Here is a 15,436-nt window from a genome sequence, read left to right as displayed (position 1 = left end):
CAAAGACCAAGAAAGGGTTTTCTGTTTTTGTTTTAGTTTACTTATTATTACCTTTTTCTTCTTTTTGGCTCCAGTTATTTAAGTAAATCTAATAGAACAGAAATTTCAATAACCACACATGACAAGAAATAGTATTTGCAAAAATAGTTTGGAAAAGGCACTAAACAAACAACTGCAGCTCTCAACAACTAACAGCAGTAAACCCTGGGGTAGGAGGAGAACTGGGGTAGCAGTCAACTGCCTTAAATATGCTCAAAGAGCTAAAAGAAACCAGGAACAAAGAACTAAAAAAATTCCAGAAGAGGGCTTCCCTGGTGGCGCAGTGGTTGAGAGTCCACCTGCCGATGCAGGGGACACAGGTTTGTGCCCTGGTCTGGGAAGATCCCACATGCCACGGAGCGGCTGGGCCCGTGAGCCATGGCCGCTGAGCCTGCGCGTCCGGAGCCTGTGCTCCGCAACAGGAGAGGCTACAACAGTGAGAGGCCCGCGTACCGTCGGTACAGTTTTTCCGATGGGGTGCTGGCTCCTCTCTGCAGCTCTCCCAGGTGACCTCGGGCACCAGAGCTGCCCAGACCTGCTGGGGACACAGAGCAGATGAAGTTTGGGGGGTGGGGGTCGCTTGTAGCTGAAGGGCTTTGTAACTTTTCCATGGAGGCTGTGATCCTGACTTGAGCCCGTTTAAAAAAAAAAAAAAAAAAAATCCAGAAGAACAATGTCTCACCAAAAAGAAAATGTTAATAAAGACATAGAAATTATTTAAAAGAACCAAATAGAAATCTGGAGCTGAAAAATATAATAGCTGAAATGATAAATTCATTAAGGGGTTCAGGAAAAAGAAAGAAACAGTGAACCTGAAGATAGGATAACTGAAATTTCCAGTCTAAGGAGCAGACAGAAAAAAGAATGTAGAAAAAGTACAGAGCCTAAGAAACCTGTGAGACATTGTCAAGCATTATAGACTCCCAGGGGGAAAGGAGAGACAGAAAGAAGCAGAAATATTTGAAGAAGTAACAGCTGTAAACTTCCCAAATTTGATGAAATACATGAACCTACAGGCATACCTCACTTTATTTATTTATCGCACTTCACTTTATTGTACTTCGCAGATACTGCATTTTTTACAAACTGAAAGTACGTGGCAACCCTGTCTCTGTGTCAAGTTTTGGTACTTCTCACAGTATGTCAAACATTTTCATTATTATCATACTTGTTATGGTGATCTGTGATCAGTGATCTCACTGCAACAAGATTATAATGTGATAAAGGCTCAGATGATGGTGAGCATTTTTTAGCAATAAAGTATTTTTAAATTAAGGTATATACATTGTTTTTTTGACATAATGCTATTGCACACTCAGTAGACTACAGTATAGTGTAAACATAACTTGGATATGCACTGAGAAACCAGAAAATTCATGTGACTACCTTTATCTGCTTTATTGTGGTGGTGTGGAACTGAATCCACAATATCTCCAAGGTATGCCTGTACACATCCAAGAAGCTCAGTGACCTCCAAGTAGGATAAACTCAAAGAGACTCGTACTGAAACACAGTATAATCACACTGTCAAAAGCCAAAGAGAGAATCTTGAAAGCAGCAAAAGCAAAATGATGCATCACATGTAAGGGTCCTCAGTAAGATTAACAGTCAATTTCTCATCAGAACCAGAGACCAGAAGGCAGTGGGATGACACATTTAAAGTGCTGAGGGGGCTTCCCTGCCGGTCCAGTGGTTAAGACTCCACACTTCCACCGCAGGGGGCACAGGTTCCATCCCTGGTCAGGGAACTAAGATCCTGCATGCTGTGCAGCACAGCCAAAATAAATAAATACACAATTAAGGTTTTGACAGAAAAAGGACTATTAACCGAGAACTCCATTTCCTGCAAAAAGCAAAGGGAGTCCACTGCAAGTAGACCTGTCCTAAAAGGACTCCCTTTAGAGTTCTTCAGGTTAAATAAAAAGACCCTAGACAGTAACTTGAAGCCAAACAAGAAAAAAAAAACTCCAATAAAAAAAAAAAAAAAACTCCAATAAAGGTAACTACATAGGTTAATATAAAATCCAGTATTACTGTATCTCTGATTTGTAACTTTTCTTTTTGCTTCCTATATGACTTAAAAGAGAAATGAATGAAAAAATTATAAATATGTATTAGTGGCCACACAATATATAAAGATGCAATGTGAGACCGTAACAACATAAAAGGGGGCAGGCCAGAGCTGTATAGGAGCAGAGATTTTGTATACTACTGAAGCTAAGCTGGGATCAAATTAAATTACATTGTTAAAAATTTATGAATGTTATCTATAGTCCCCATGGTAACCATTAAGAAAATAACTAAAATATACAGAAAAGGAAATGAGGAGAGCATCAAAAAAGTACATACACTGGTGTAAAAAAAAACAAAAAACACCACACAAAAGATGGCAGTATTGGAGGAACTGGGGTCCAAAAAAGACATAAGACATGTAGAAAACAAAGAGCAAAATGGCATAAATCCTTGCCTATCAGTAATCACTTTAAATGTAACTGGATTAAACTCACCAATTAAACAACAGAGAGTGGCAGAATGGATTAAGGAAACAAGATCCGGGACTTCCCTGGTGGCGCATTGGTTAAGAATCTGCCTGCCAATGTAGGGGACACGGGTTCGAGCCTTGGCCTGGGAAGATCCCACGTGCTGCGAAGCAACTAAGCCTGTGCACCACAACTACTGAGCCTGCGCTCTAGAGCCTGCGAGCCACAACTACTGAAGTCTGCCCGCCTAGAGCCCATGCTCCGCAACAAGAGAAGCCACAGCAATGAGAAGCCTGCGCACTGCAATGAAGAGTAGCACCCCCTCATTACAACAAGAGAAAAGCCCACACAGAGCAACAAAGATCCAACACAGTGAAAAATAAATAAATGTTAAAAACAAAAAAACAAACAAAAAAAACAAAAAAACAAAAAAACTGCCTGCGAGCCACAACTACTGAAGTCTGCCCGCCTAGAGCCCGTGCTCCGCAACAAGAGAAGCCACAGCAATGAGAAGCCTGCGCACTGCAATGAAGAGTAACACCCCCTCATTACAACAAGAGAAAAGCCCACACAGAGCAACAAAGATCCAACACAGTGAAAAATAAATAAATGTGAAAAACAAAAAAACACAAGATCCAACAATATGCTATCTACAAGAGATACATTTCAGAGCCAAAGACACAAAAAGGTATCCATCAAAGGATGGAAAAAGATACTGCACACAAATAGTATCCAAAAGAGTACAGAGATGGCTATGCTAATATCAGACAAAATTCACTGTAAGTCAAAAACCATTACAGGAGACAAAAAAGGTCATTATATATTGTTAAAAGAGTCAATTTATCAAAAAGATATGACAATTTCAAATATATATGCACCAAACAACAGAGTCTCAAAATATATGATGCATATACTGACAGAATTGAGGGGAGAAATACACAGTTCTATAATAATAATTAAAGACTTTAATACCTCACTTTAAATAATGGAAAGGACACGTAGAAAGAAGATCAATAAGGAAACAGAGGACTTAAACAACACTATAAACCAACTAGACCTAAGAGACATAAAGAACAGCCTACTCAACAATAACAGAATACACGTTCTTCTCAAGTACGCATGAAACATTTTTCAGGATAGACCATATTTTGGGCCACAAAACAAATCCTAATAAATTTTAAAAGACTGAAGTCATATGAAGTATTTTTTCTGCTGACAACAGAAAGAAGCTAGAAGTCAATATAAAGGAATACCAGAAAAATTTTAAGTATGTAGAAATTAAACAACATACTTTTATTTGGCTGCGCCGGGTCTTAGTTCTGGCATGCAGGATCTTTGTTGTGGCATGCGGGATCCTTTTCTCTTTAGTTGCGGCATTTGGGACCTTTAGCTGCAGCATGTGAACCTTTAGTTGCAGCATGTGGGATCTAGTTCCCCAACCAAGGATCGAACCTGGGCCCCCTGCACTGGGAGCGTGGAGTCTTAGCCACTGGACCACCAGGGAAGTCCCTAAAAGACATACTTTTAAACAACCAGTGGAACAAAGAAGAAATCACTAGGGAAATTTTCTATCTCCCTGAAGAATGAAAATGAAAATAAACATACCAGAACTGATGAGATGCAGTGAAAGCACTGGTCAGAGGGAAATTTAAAGCTGTAATAGTCTGTACATAAAAAATAAGAAAGCATTCAAATCTAAATGCTTATAACCTAAATAACCTAAATTTACAGCTTAAGGAACTAGAAAAGAAGAACTAAACACAGAGCTAGCAGAAGGCAGGAAATAATAAAAATCAGAGTAGAGACAAATGAATTGGAGAATAGAAAAACAACAGAATTAATGAAACCAAAAGTTGATTTTTCGAAAAGATCAACAAAATTGACAAACCTTTAATTAGACAGAATAAGGAAAAAACAGAGAAGACACAAATAACGAAAATCAGAAATAAAAGTGGGGACATTACTACCAATCTTATAGAAATAAAAAGGATTATAAGAGAATACACTGAACAACTGTACACCAACAGGTTGCCAAGGCGGACGGGATTGGGGAAGGGATGGAGTGAGAGGCTGGGGTTAGCAGATGTAAGCTTTTATATATAGAATGGATAAAAACAAGGTCCTACTGTATAGCACAGAGAACTATATTCAATATCCTATGATAAACCATAATGGAAAAGAATATTAAAAAAAATAATGTATATATATGTATATATATATGTATAACTGAATCACTTTGCTGTACAGCAGAAATTAACACAATACTGTAAGTCAACTATACTTCAATTAAAAAAACAATCAGATAACATAGATGAAATGGATAAATTCTTATAAACATACAAATTACCAAACTGACTCAAGAAGAAATAGAAAATGTCAACAGACCTATAACAACTAAAGAGACTGAAACAGTAATCAAAATCCTCTCAAGGGCTTCCCTGGTGGCGCAGTGGTTGAGAGTCCGCCTGCCGATGCAGGGGACACGGGTTCATGCCCCGGTCCGGGAAGATCCCACATGCCATGGAGCAGCTAGGCCCGTGAGCCATGGCCACTGAGCCTGCACGTCCGGAGCCTGTGCTCCACAACGGGAGAGGCCACAACAGTGAGAGGCCCACGTACCACAAAAAAAAAAAAAAAAAATCCTCTCAAAAAAGAAAAGTCCAGGACCAGACAACTTCTCTGGTGAATTCTACCAAACAGTTAAAGAATTAACACCAATCCTTCTCAAACTTTTCCAAAAAATAGAAGAGCAGAAAACACTTTCTAACTCATTCTATGAGGCCAGCATTATCTGATATCAAAGCCAGACAAAGACACCACAATAATAGAAAATTACAGACCAATATCTGTCATGAATACAGATGCAAAAGTCCTCAATAAAATACTAGCAAACTGAATCCAACAGCATATTAAAAGGATGATACACAATGACAATGTGGAACTTATCCTAGGAATGGAAGATATTTTTTAAAAAATCAATGTAATATACCATGTTAATAAATGAAGGCAAAGAAAAACAATATGATCATCTCAGTTAATGCAGAAAAAGCATCTGTGAAAATCCAACACCCATTCATGATACGAACACTCAGAAAACTAGGAACAGAAGGGAACTTCCACAACTTTATAAAGGGCATTTATGTGAAACTACAGCTAGCATCATACTCAATGGTGAAATACTGAAAGCTTTCCCTCTGAGATCAGGAACAAGAGACGTATGCCCACTTTCATCACTGCTATTCAACACTGTAGTGGAAATTCTAGCCAGAGCAATTAGGCAAGAAAAAGAAATATAAGGCATCCAAATTGGAAAGGAACACATAAAACTATCTCTTTTTGCAGAGAACATGATCGTATATATACATAAAATCCTAAAGAATCCACAAAACAACTACTATAGCTAATAAATGAATTCAGGAAAATTGTGAGGTACAAGATCAACACAAAAACCAGCTGTATTTCTAATACATGGTAATTCATGATAGCAATGAACAATCCTAATAGGAAATTAAAAAAAAACTCAATTTACAATATCATCCAAAAGAATAAAATACCTAGGAATAGGGACTTCCCTGGTGGTGCAGTGGTTAAGGATCCACCTGCCAATGCAGAAGACATGGGTTTGAGCCCTGGTCCAGGAAGATCCCACATGCCACAGAGCAACTAAGCCCGTGCGCCACAACTACTGATCCTGTGATCTAGAGCCTGTGAGCCACAACTACTGAGCCCATGTGCCACAACTACTGAAGCCCGCGTGCCTAAAGCCCATGCTCTGCAACGAGAGAAGCCACTGCAATGAGAAGCCGGCGCACCACAACGAAGAGTAGCCCCCGCTCGCCACAACTAGAGAAAGCCTGCATGCAGCAACAAAGACCCAACACAGCCAAAAATAAACAAATAAAAAATAAATTACAAAAACAAAAAACAAAACAAAACAAAAACAAAAAGAAAACAAAACAAAACAAAACAAAAAGAAAACCTAGGAGTAAATTTAACCAAGGAGGTGAAAGACTTGTACACTGAAAAGTATAAAACACTGCTGAAGAAATAAAGAAAACCTAAGTAAATGGAAAGACATCATGTTCAAGGACTGGAAGACAGAATATTGCCCAGATGGCAATACTGTGCAAAGCAATCTACAGATTCAAAACAATTCCTATCAAAATTCCAACAGCCCCCTACCCCACCCTTTTTTTTGCAGAAAGACTGGAAAAGCCAATTCTCAAGTTCATGTAGAGCTGTAAGGGTCCCTGAATAGCCAAAACAATATTGAAAAAGAAAAAAGTTGGAGGATTCATACTTCCCAATGTCAAAACTTACTACAAAACTATAGCAATTAAGACAGTGTGGTTGGTACTGGCATAAGGACAGACATATAGACCAACAGAATAGGATTGAGAGTCCAGAAATAAACCCATACATCCATGGCCAATAGATTTTCAAGAATGAGGCAATGATCATTCAAATGGGGACAGAATAGTTTCTTCAACAAATAGTGCTGGGAGAACTGGATATCCACCTGCAAAAGAATAAAGTTGGACCCTTGTTTCACCCTATATACAGAAATTAAGTCAAAATGGATTACTGACCTAAATATAAGAGCTAAAACCATACAACTCTTAGAAGAAAAATTAGGGATACATCTTCATGACCTTAGATGTGACAATGGATTCTCAGTTATGACACCAAAAGCACAAGCAACAAAAGAAAAAATTTAAAAACTTTTGTGCATCAAAGGACATTAGAAAGTGAAAAGACAACCTATATATTGAGAGAAAATGTTTTCAAGTTACATATCTGATAAGGATCCAGTATCCAGATTATATAAAGAACTCTTACAACTCAACAACAAAAACATGAACAACCCAGTTTAAAAACCGGCAAAGAACTCAGAGATTTCTCCAAAGAAAATTTACATATGGCCAACAAGCACGTGAAAAGATGCTCAACGACGTTAATTATTAGGGAAATGCAAATCAAAATCACAATGTGATATCATTTCACACCCACTAGGATGGCTATAATTTTTTAAAAAAGGAAAATAATAAGTGTTGGTAAGGAGGTGAAGAAAATGGAACTCATACCTTGCTGGTGGGAATGTAAACTGATTCAGTTGCTGTGGAAAACAGTTTGGCAGTTCCTCAAAAAGTTAAACATAGAATTACCATATGATCCAGCAATTCCACTTGTAGGTATATACCCCAAAGAATGGGAAATAAGTGCTCAAACAAATACTAGTGCATTAATATTCACAGCAACACTATTCCCAATAGCCAAAAGGTGAAAATAATCCAGATCTATCAGTGGGTGAATGGATAAACAAGTTGTGGTATATACATACAAATGGAATACTATTTGACTATTAAAAAGGAATGGAGTACTAATACATGTTACAATATGGATAAATCTTAAAACATTATGCTAAGTAAAGAAACCAGATACAAAAGGTCACATACTGTATGAGTCCATCTATATGAAATACCCAGAAGAGGTAAATTTATAGAGACAGAAAGCAGATTGGTGATTGCTAGAGGCAGGGGAGGAGCAAATGAGGAGTAACTACTTAATGAGTACTGAGTTTCATTTTGGGGTAATAAAAATGCTTTGGAACGAGACAGAGGTGGTAGTTGCACAACACTGTGGAAGTACTAAATGCCACTGAGTTGTTCACTTTAACATGGTTAAGTTGATGTGATGAGAATTTCACCTCAATTAAAAAAAACAATTAGGTTGGGAAACAAACAAACAAAAAAGATTAAGCTAAAAGTATGGTCTCTATCAGAGATTATAAACCACTATCCAGAGGTGAAGCTGTCCGGCAGGTGTTATTTTTTGCCTACATGGTGTTTAAACAGTTACTGATATATATATATATACTTTTTATTTTTTATTTATTTTATTTTTATTTGTTTTTAATCTCAAAAGTATATCTTGAAATCTCTCAAAATATCTGGATTTCTGGCTTTTCTTGAAAAAGTTTTCATATGATAAAAACTGGCTATTGTCAAAAAGTTGCTGCCTCCTTGAGATGGAGTATATTACTTTGCACTTTACCACAGTCTCTTCTACTTTCTATTATCTTCTTGACAACAAGGACAAATTGTCGATTTTGTCAAACTTGTCTTACTATTTCAAAGAAATTAAGAGTGGGATATCTCTTGTACTCATGTTCCCATTGGAAGTGAAAAAAAATCTACTTGTTTACTCCCAGTCTGTTTTACTCGTTTATTGATATATTTCCTACTTTGCACCTGTACGAATTTGCAAATCCTGTTCTTTTTTGGTTTTACAAAGATAAAAACCAAAAACTCTGGATAGAACTAAATTAGCCATTTATACCCCTGAATTACAAATTCATCTTTTAAGACTGGGCTGCATGAATAATGAAAGTTAGGTGCTTGAAAAGTTTTTAAATGTACAAATAGTTTCATCAGTCAAGGTTAAAAAAATTTGGATTGAGGGCAAAGAGTTACCACCTCAAGTTTCCTTAAAGAGAAGACTGGGATTTGAGGCTAATACATTGGATAATACTCTCAACTTGGAAGTACTCTTTTTTTTAGAGGACACTGTGTAGGTTCCTATACAAAATATAGATGGAAGTAGGGGAATGGGTGGCAATCTGACAAATTTTCCCATACAACCTAGGATTTTTTTCAGTAGCCTAGCCTTAGGGACATACATAGATGTCTTTGTTGCAGGGAATGGAGTGGGGTGACGTGGATAAGAAATGAACATAATCCCTGAGAACTAAATGCGTCAGACACAGTCTAACAGACTTTAAGCTCTTTACGTCATTCTGCCATCCACAGGTTGTTTAGCCCCATTTCACAGAGTGCTGGAGAGGACAAAGACATAACAGGAGGCAGTGTGGGGGCCATGCTATAAGTCTGTCTGGCTTTACCTGCCTTTCTGCCTAAGTATGTTTCTAGCCTCAAAGCTCTTTAAACTCTACCACTCAGTTTCTCACAGCCACAAGGTAATGTGGCTTCTGATAAGGGATAAGACAGGTTCTCTTATCTAGGGTGGATAAGGAAGTTGGGGATGCCTGATGGGGGTAAGGAGAAGTGAGACCACTGTTGTTACAGCTGACGCTGCCTCTCCCTTTCCTATGCCTACTTGAAACTACACGACCTGCCATGCTTCCTCCCCTGGAGGCAGAGCCATAGTGCCTGCCCCAGACCAAGCTCTGTGAGAGTACAGGCTTTGACCTCCCAACCCTTGTGTTAGCACATGCCGCATGGCAGCTGGCACAGAATCAACATTTTTTATTAAGTGACTGTTATCACCCTAAACAAAAGAGTAGCAAGCAGAAAGGAACCCATCTAGCCTGGCCACAGAGAGAATGTTGGACACAGGTTTTGATAACTCTATGAGTAGGCTGTAAGTGGTACTTCCATGGCTACATAATGCTCATCTATGGGATCTCTTAACAGCTATAAATAAGATACTGGAAATGAAACATGGAAAAAAAAAAAGAGGATAGTAGAAAGATCTGAAGAAAGAGAATTCTGAGAATGGAGTCTAAAGAGAATCCTTGCTGACTGAGCTTGACAACCTGTAAAACTGCTGCGTCAGGTGGCCTGCTAAACTAAAACAGCAATGACTACGTTCCTCTATTAGATCAACAGGAAGACCATGGAATTCACTGCTAGAAAATAATTTTTTTTGATTTTTAAGAATTCATGGGTACCTTTTTATGATATTTTATTTTTTGAAATGAAAAGCTCTATCAATATGTAAGCCTGGGATATGAAAAGATATTCAAGATTGAATAAGAAAAAAAAGCAAGTTACAAAGTAATATACAGTTTGATTTTGTCTTTTCCTTTAAAAAGAAAATATGTGGAGGAATATAATCTAAACTGCTAATAGCAAACTTTGGAGGGTAAAATTATGGGAGAAATTTACTCTCTTCAATGATTATGAGGGGATACATTTCTACAATATATATTTCTGTAACATTTGAGCTTTCCTTTACAGTGAACAGGTATCATCTTTGTAATCAGAAAAAATAAGAAATGTAAAAATGAAATGAAACTGAAGATTCTTGTCTCCTAAAAATATCTTTATCAAAAAAGAGGTCAAAGAGAAATAACATTTAATAATTTAAAATAACGTTTCGAGGGACTTCCCTGGTGGCGCAGCAGTTAAGAATCCGCCTGCCAATGCAGGGGACACAGGTTCGAGCCCTGGTCCGGGAAGATCCCACATGCCGCAGAGCAACTAGGCCCGCGAGCCACAACTACTGAGCCTGCGCGTCTGGAGCTTGTGCTCCGAAACAAGAGAGCCCGCGACAGTGAGAGGCCCACACACCGCGATGAAGAGTGGCCCCCGCTTGCTGCAACTAGAGAAAGCCCTCGCACAGAAACGAAGACCCAACACAGCCAAAAATAAATAAATTAATTAATTAATTTTTAAAAAAAAAGAAGAATCTGCCTGCCAATGCATGGGACACGGGTTCGAGCCCTGGTCCGCAAAGATCCCACATGCCGCGGAGCAACTAAGCCCGTGCACCACAACTACTGAGCCTGCGCTCTAGAGTCCGCAAGCCATAGCTACTGAGCCCACGTGCCACAGCTACTGAAGCTTGCGCACCTAGAGCCCATGCTCTAGCCACAACAATAGAAGCCACCACAATGAGAAACCTGCACACCACAGCGAAGAGTAGCTTCTGCTCACCACAACTAGAGAAAGCCCACGAGCTGCAACAAAGACCCGATGCAGCCAAAACTAACTAACTAAATAAATTTAAATAAATAAATAAATAAAATAATGTTTCGAAACCACATTCTTTACAACTCTAATGCTCCGCAGAGGTCGTCCTTTGAGAGCCAGCACGGGACACGATGGCAGCTGGTCTACAAACACGCCCCCACCCAAACTCCTAAGCTTGGGCATCTTACTTTCATTATTTTAATATTGAAGTTCTGCTGATAATAAATTTGAAAACTCCTGATCTAAAATACATGTGAGTAATTTATCTCTAAATGTTGCTCAAAGCATTTTTTGGGGTCTGAGTAGCCTCCCCAGGAATAGAGATGTGTTCTTGCTGGTATTTCTTGATACGAGATTTTGGTACCCAGGTTCTTAGTGCCAGATCGGCTGCATTTATGAGCTGCCTGGGCAGAAAGCTGGTATTCCATGCATAAGGCTCCTCTGTTCAAGGTGGCCAAGGCAGCAGGAAGCCTTCTCATTCCCCACCATCTGGCCAGCCTCTCTGAATCATGGTCAGCCATCCAGAAGCAGAAGATTCAGGATCACCAGAGACTATTTTCAGATGAATGAGAACTCAGGCCTGAGCAATAAGAAATAGGGCAATGACTTTTTAAATCAACTTTCTTGAAAGAGCTTTTCTTTCCACAATTCTTCTTTCTTGTCACTGGTCTTTCTTTAAATAGAATATGGTGACTGCCTATAAATCCATTTTTCTTCGTTTTAGAAATCTTTCTGTCATAGAACCCTTATGTATCTTTGGAGGTTACCTGTATTTCTACAGACTTGTGTTTTTAGGAGAAAATCTGATTTTAGAAATATAAATGAAAGCCTTCAGTATCTGAGCTAAAATGTCTGTATCCTCTAGAGTTAAAAGAATGAATTTTAGAAATCTTTATTTTTTCATTGGCTCCTCATTGTCTGTAATAACCAGGGAAAACCTTTGAAATGAAATCCTTTTCCTTGCTTTGTTTATTCTTCCTAACTTTCATAGTGATATCCTCATCTGGATTCTTACTGGGCCGAAATGAATATAGCATTTTCTGTTTACTACCTTATCTGTGCTTCCTGACGGAGGGCAGCAGAACCCATCTGTGAATTTCTGCTTCAGAAGCAGCAGGGGGAGCTCATTCACACAGGAATCAAAATTCATGTATAAGGGGATGGTGGGTAAAGCAACCCAACTTTCTTCAGTAAGAACAGCCGTTTTGCATTGTGGATAAAGTATCACATGATAAGTAAAAGACAATGGTGCTAGCATAAGGAGCCATTGAGAAGATAAAGTCCCCTTACAGACTGACCAGCCTCCATGGCAAAGCTACTGCCCAAAGCAGGTGCATACTCTGCCTGTACCTGTTTTTCAAGGCTTGGCTTGCTAAGCTGTACAGTTTGAGGTCCAGCGAGTCTGGTGCCTGGAGTAGCTATCACAATGCTGGTGAGCTGGGCCATGGGGAACGTTTTGGCTATGGTTGCAGTCTGCCCATTGACGACACGGACGGGGTGGATGGAATTCTGGGAGGTAGGGAGGGTCGTGGGAGTGAACTTGGTCAGCATGACAGGCCTCTGGATAAGTTGAGGAGCTGCAAGCATGGGAGGAGGTGCTGGGGCAATAGGAATGTTATTCTGGGCCACAGGCTTAGGTCGAACCTATGGAGAAAGAAAGAACAATTATTGCATTACGTAAACTTCTCAAGTCCTATAAATCTTAGACATTGCCAGATCCTCTACACTATATATGTGAGTGAAATGGTATTCAGTACAAATATTAATATCCATTTTAGTATTATCAATTCTATAGATCCCAGCATATATAATATTACAAAGATGCATCAGCTCTTAAGAGGATGCAAATGTTACCCCAGAATGTAGTTTTTCTGATTCCAAACCGTAGCTCCCTCTCCTATACCATGCCGCCTCTTCGGGCTGAGGTCAAATGCCTAATCCAGAGACTGGTCCCACCCAGAACTTGTGCCCAGTATGGTAATAATGCTGCCACTGCCCTTAATTCATGTTCTAAATTTCTTCATATCCACAGCTCAGTTCACTCCCATCTCTGGCCCTCTAACTCCCTGTTCTTGGGTGTTCCTTCTCTAAGTCTCCTTTGTGGCTTCCTCTACCTCTGCCCAATCCAAAATATAAATATTTCTCAGGGTTTTGTCCTGGTACCCCTTTTCTTCCCAATGTCCTCACTCCTCCTGGGAACTCTCACTGCATCCTACAGCTTCAACTACTATCTATATACTAAAGACTTCCACACTTGTATCTCAGGACCACACAGTTCCTTAACTTCAGAGTCATTTGTTCAACCCCCTGTTATACATCTCTACTTGGAAATTTCACAAGAAGTTCAAAATCAGCATGTCCAAAACTCATCAACTTCTTCTTCCAATCTTTTCTTCTTCCTATAATCATTACATCAGTAAATGCCCCTTTCGTACTAAAAAAACTTCACAATCATTCCTAATGCTTCCTACTCTACCTCTACTTCCTAAATCCTTCTCAGATATGTCTACTTTCTATCCTCACTACCACTTCTCTAGCTGTGTTTGCTTTACTGAAACAGTGGCAGAAAACTGTGATTAAAAACATGGGATCAGCCTTGCCTGGGTTCAAATTCTGGTTCTACCACTTACTAGCTAGCTGTGTAACCTAAGATAACACACCTAATCTCTCTAAGAGTATTTTTCAAACTTTCTAAACTGTGACCTGTGGGCAAAATCCTTTCTCCTTATGCATAAGAATTTCACCTTCAGTTAACTCTCTAGCTGTATACCCCTGGAAACCTGATAAGGGAAGAATGTCAACTATGTTAGCAGGCAACACTGCTTATGGTACAAATGACCTCTTGCTGCTAAATCAAATCTAACATTTCCATTACTTGCAAAAAGCAGAGATGGAAATACGTTATTAAAAATAAACATTTTTAAGTTGTTTAAAAAAAAAAAAAAGACGATGAGACACCCTGCTTTGAGCTTCCTGAAATGGGGTGACTCTTATAACTGTGCCTGTCCACTGCGGGGACTTTGAAGCCGTAGAGACTATTATATGGACTGCTATAGGGATTCCTACTGAAGAAGCTGTCTTGCTGGCAAGCTCTGGTTTCTGTCCTATATCATTCCAAGTAGACTGGTGCCAAGTATGGCCTCTGATAGTCTTGTGAGTCTGAATACTTAGCTGCATCTAAGACAACCTTATAGTGTGTGCTGTGGATACACAACAGGAAATATGTTTCACGCTGTAACGAATACGCATACATAGATATTTATCTATACCTCTCTAACATAAAAACTTCATGAAAAAATACTTATGTGCTACATACTCTAACATTTCCTATTGTCTTGTTCATCTTACTTAAAAACTCTGGTTACAATCCACTAAATTGATTTCACAGCCTACTAATGGATCATGCCCCACCGTTTGAAAAACAAAGACTAAGACTTAGATTCTTATTCTTAGATTCTTACCTGAATACCTACTTTCACAGAGTTGTTGTGAGGATTAAAATAGATAACCCACGTACAGTGCCTAGTGCAGTAAGTGTCACATTAGCAAGATTCTCTAAATGTTAGCTGTTGTTATTGCTGACAATGTCCTGTTTTTCCTGCCACATTCTTGACAATCTCCAATCTATTCTCCACACAGTGGTAAGAGGGAATTTTCTAAAGCAAAAATCTGATCATGTCAAGTACCTGTTTGAAGGTAATTTAATGGAGCCCCACTGTTCCTAGGTAAGGCCCTAATTCCTATATAGCCTACAAGGTTCCAAAGGCTTTGGCCTATGGGCTTCTCCAGCCTCACCTTACTCTAGCCTGAGTCAGCCACATGGCCCACTGTGCTCAGCCACACCAAATTTCCTTTGGTTCCTTAAGCCAACATGTCTCTCTGCATTGCGGACTTGCATATAGGCTCTTCTCTCTGCCTGGGACATTTTTCTTCTTCCCCCAAAACTTTCTCAAGCTAACTTCACTAGGATTTTAGGTCTAAGATGGAATGTCAACTCTTCAAGGAAACTTTCTGTAATATTCTAAGAATGAGCTGGCTGTCCTTCCCATGGATTCTCAGACTACCCTGTACTTCCCATAATGGACACAGTAATTGCCTGTACATGTGTCTGAAGCTCTATGAGGCTGAGAACTATCTTGAAAACTTCATATCCATAGTTCTTAGTGCTCTTTTGATACCTAAGGTATTCATTAAGAATTCATC

At 39.1% G+C, this 15,436-nt stretch overlaps 1 protein-coding gene across 19 annotated transcripts in view; it reads right to left on the bottom strand.

The window, feature by feature from the left end:
* PHF21A (PHD finger protein 21A) overlaps positions 1-15,436 on the bottom strand; it is a 186,407-nt gene that overhangs the window by 29,342 nt on the left and 141,629 nt on the right. For all 19 annotated transcript variants that reach the window (XM_024748957.1, XM_024748940.1, XM_024748952.1 and 16 more), the window contains one exon: positions 12,584-12,877. In XM_024748957.1, coding sequence (XP_024604725.1) covers positions 12,584-12,877 — 294 coding nt within the window. The remainder of the gene's footprint in view (positions 1-12,583; positions 12,878-15,436) is intronic.

The sequence above is a fragment of the Neophocaena asiaeorientalis genome, unplaced genomic scaffold (genome assembly GCF_003031525.2).
Source record: "Neophocaena asiaeorientalis asiaeorientalis breed wild unplaced genomic scaffold, Neophocaena_asiaeorientalis_V1.1 scaffold43, whole genome shotgun sequence".
NCBI lineage: Eukaryota > Metazoa > Chordata > Mammalia > Artiodactyla > Phocoenidae > Neophocaena > Neophocaena asiaeorientalis.
The sequence above is the reverse complement of the archived record's forward strand: the minus strand, read 5'-3'. Positions and strand labels throughout refer to the sequence as shown.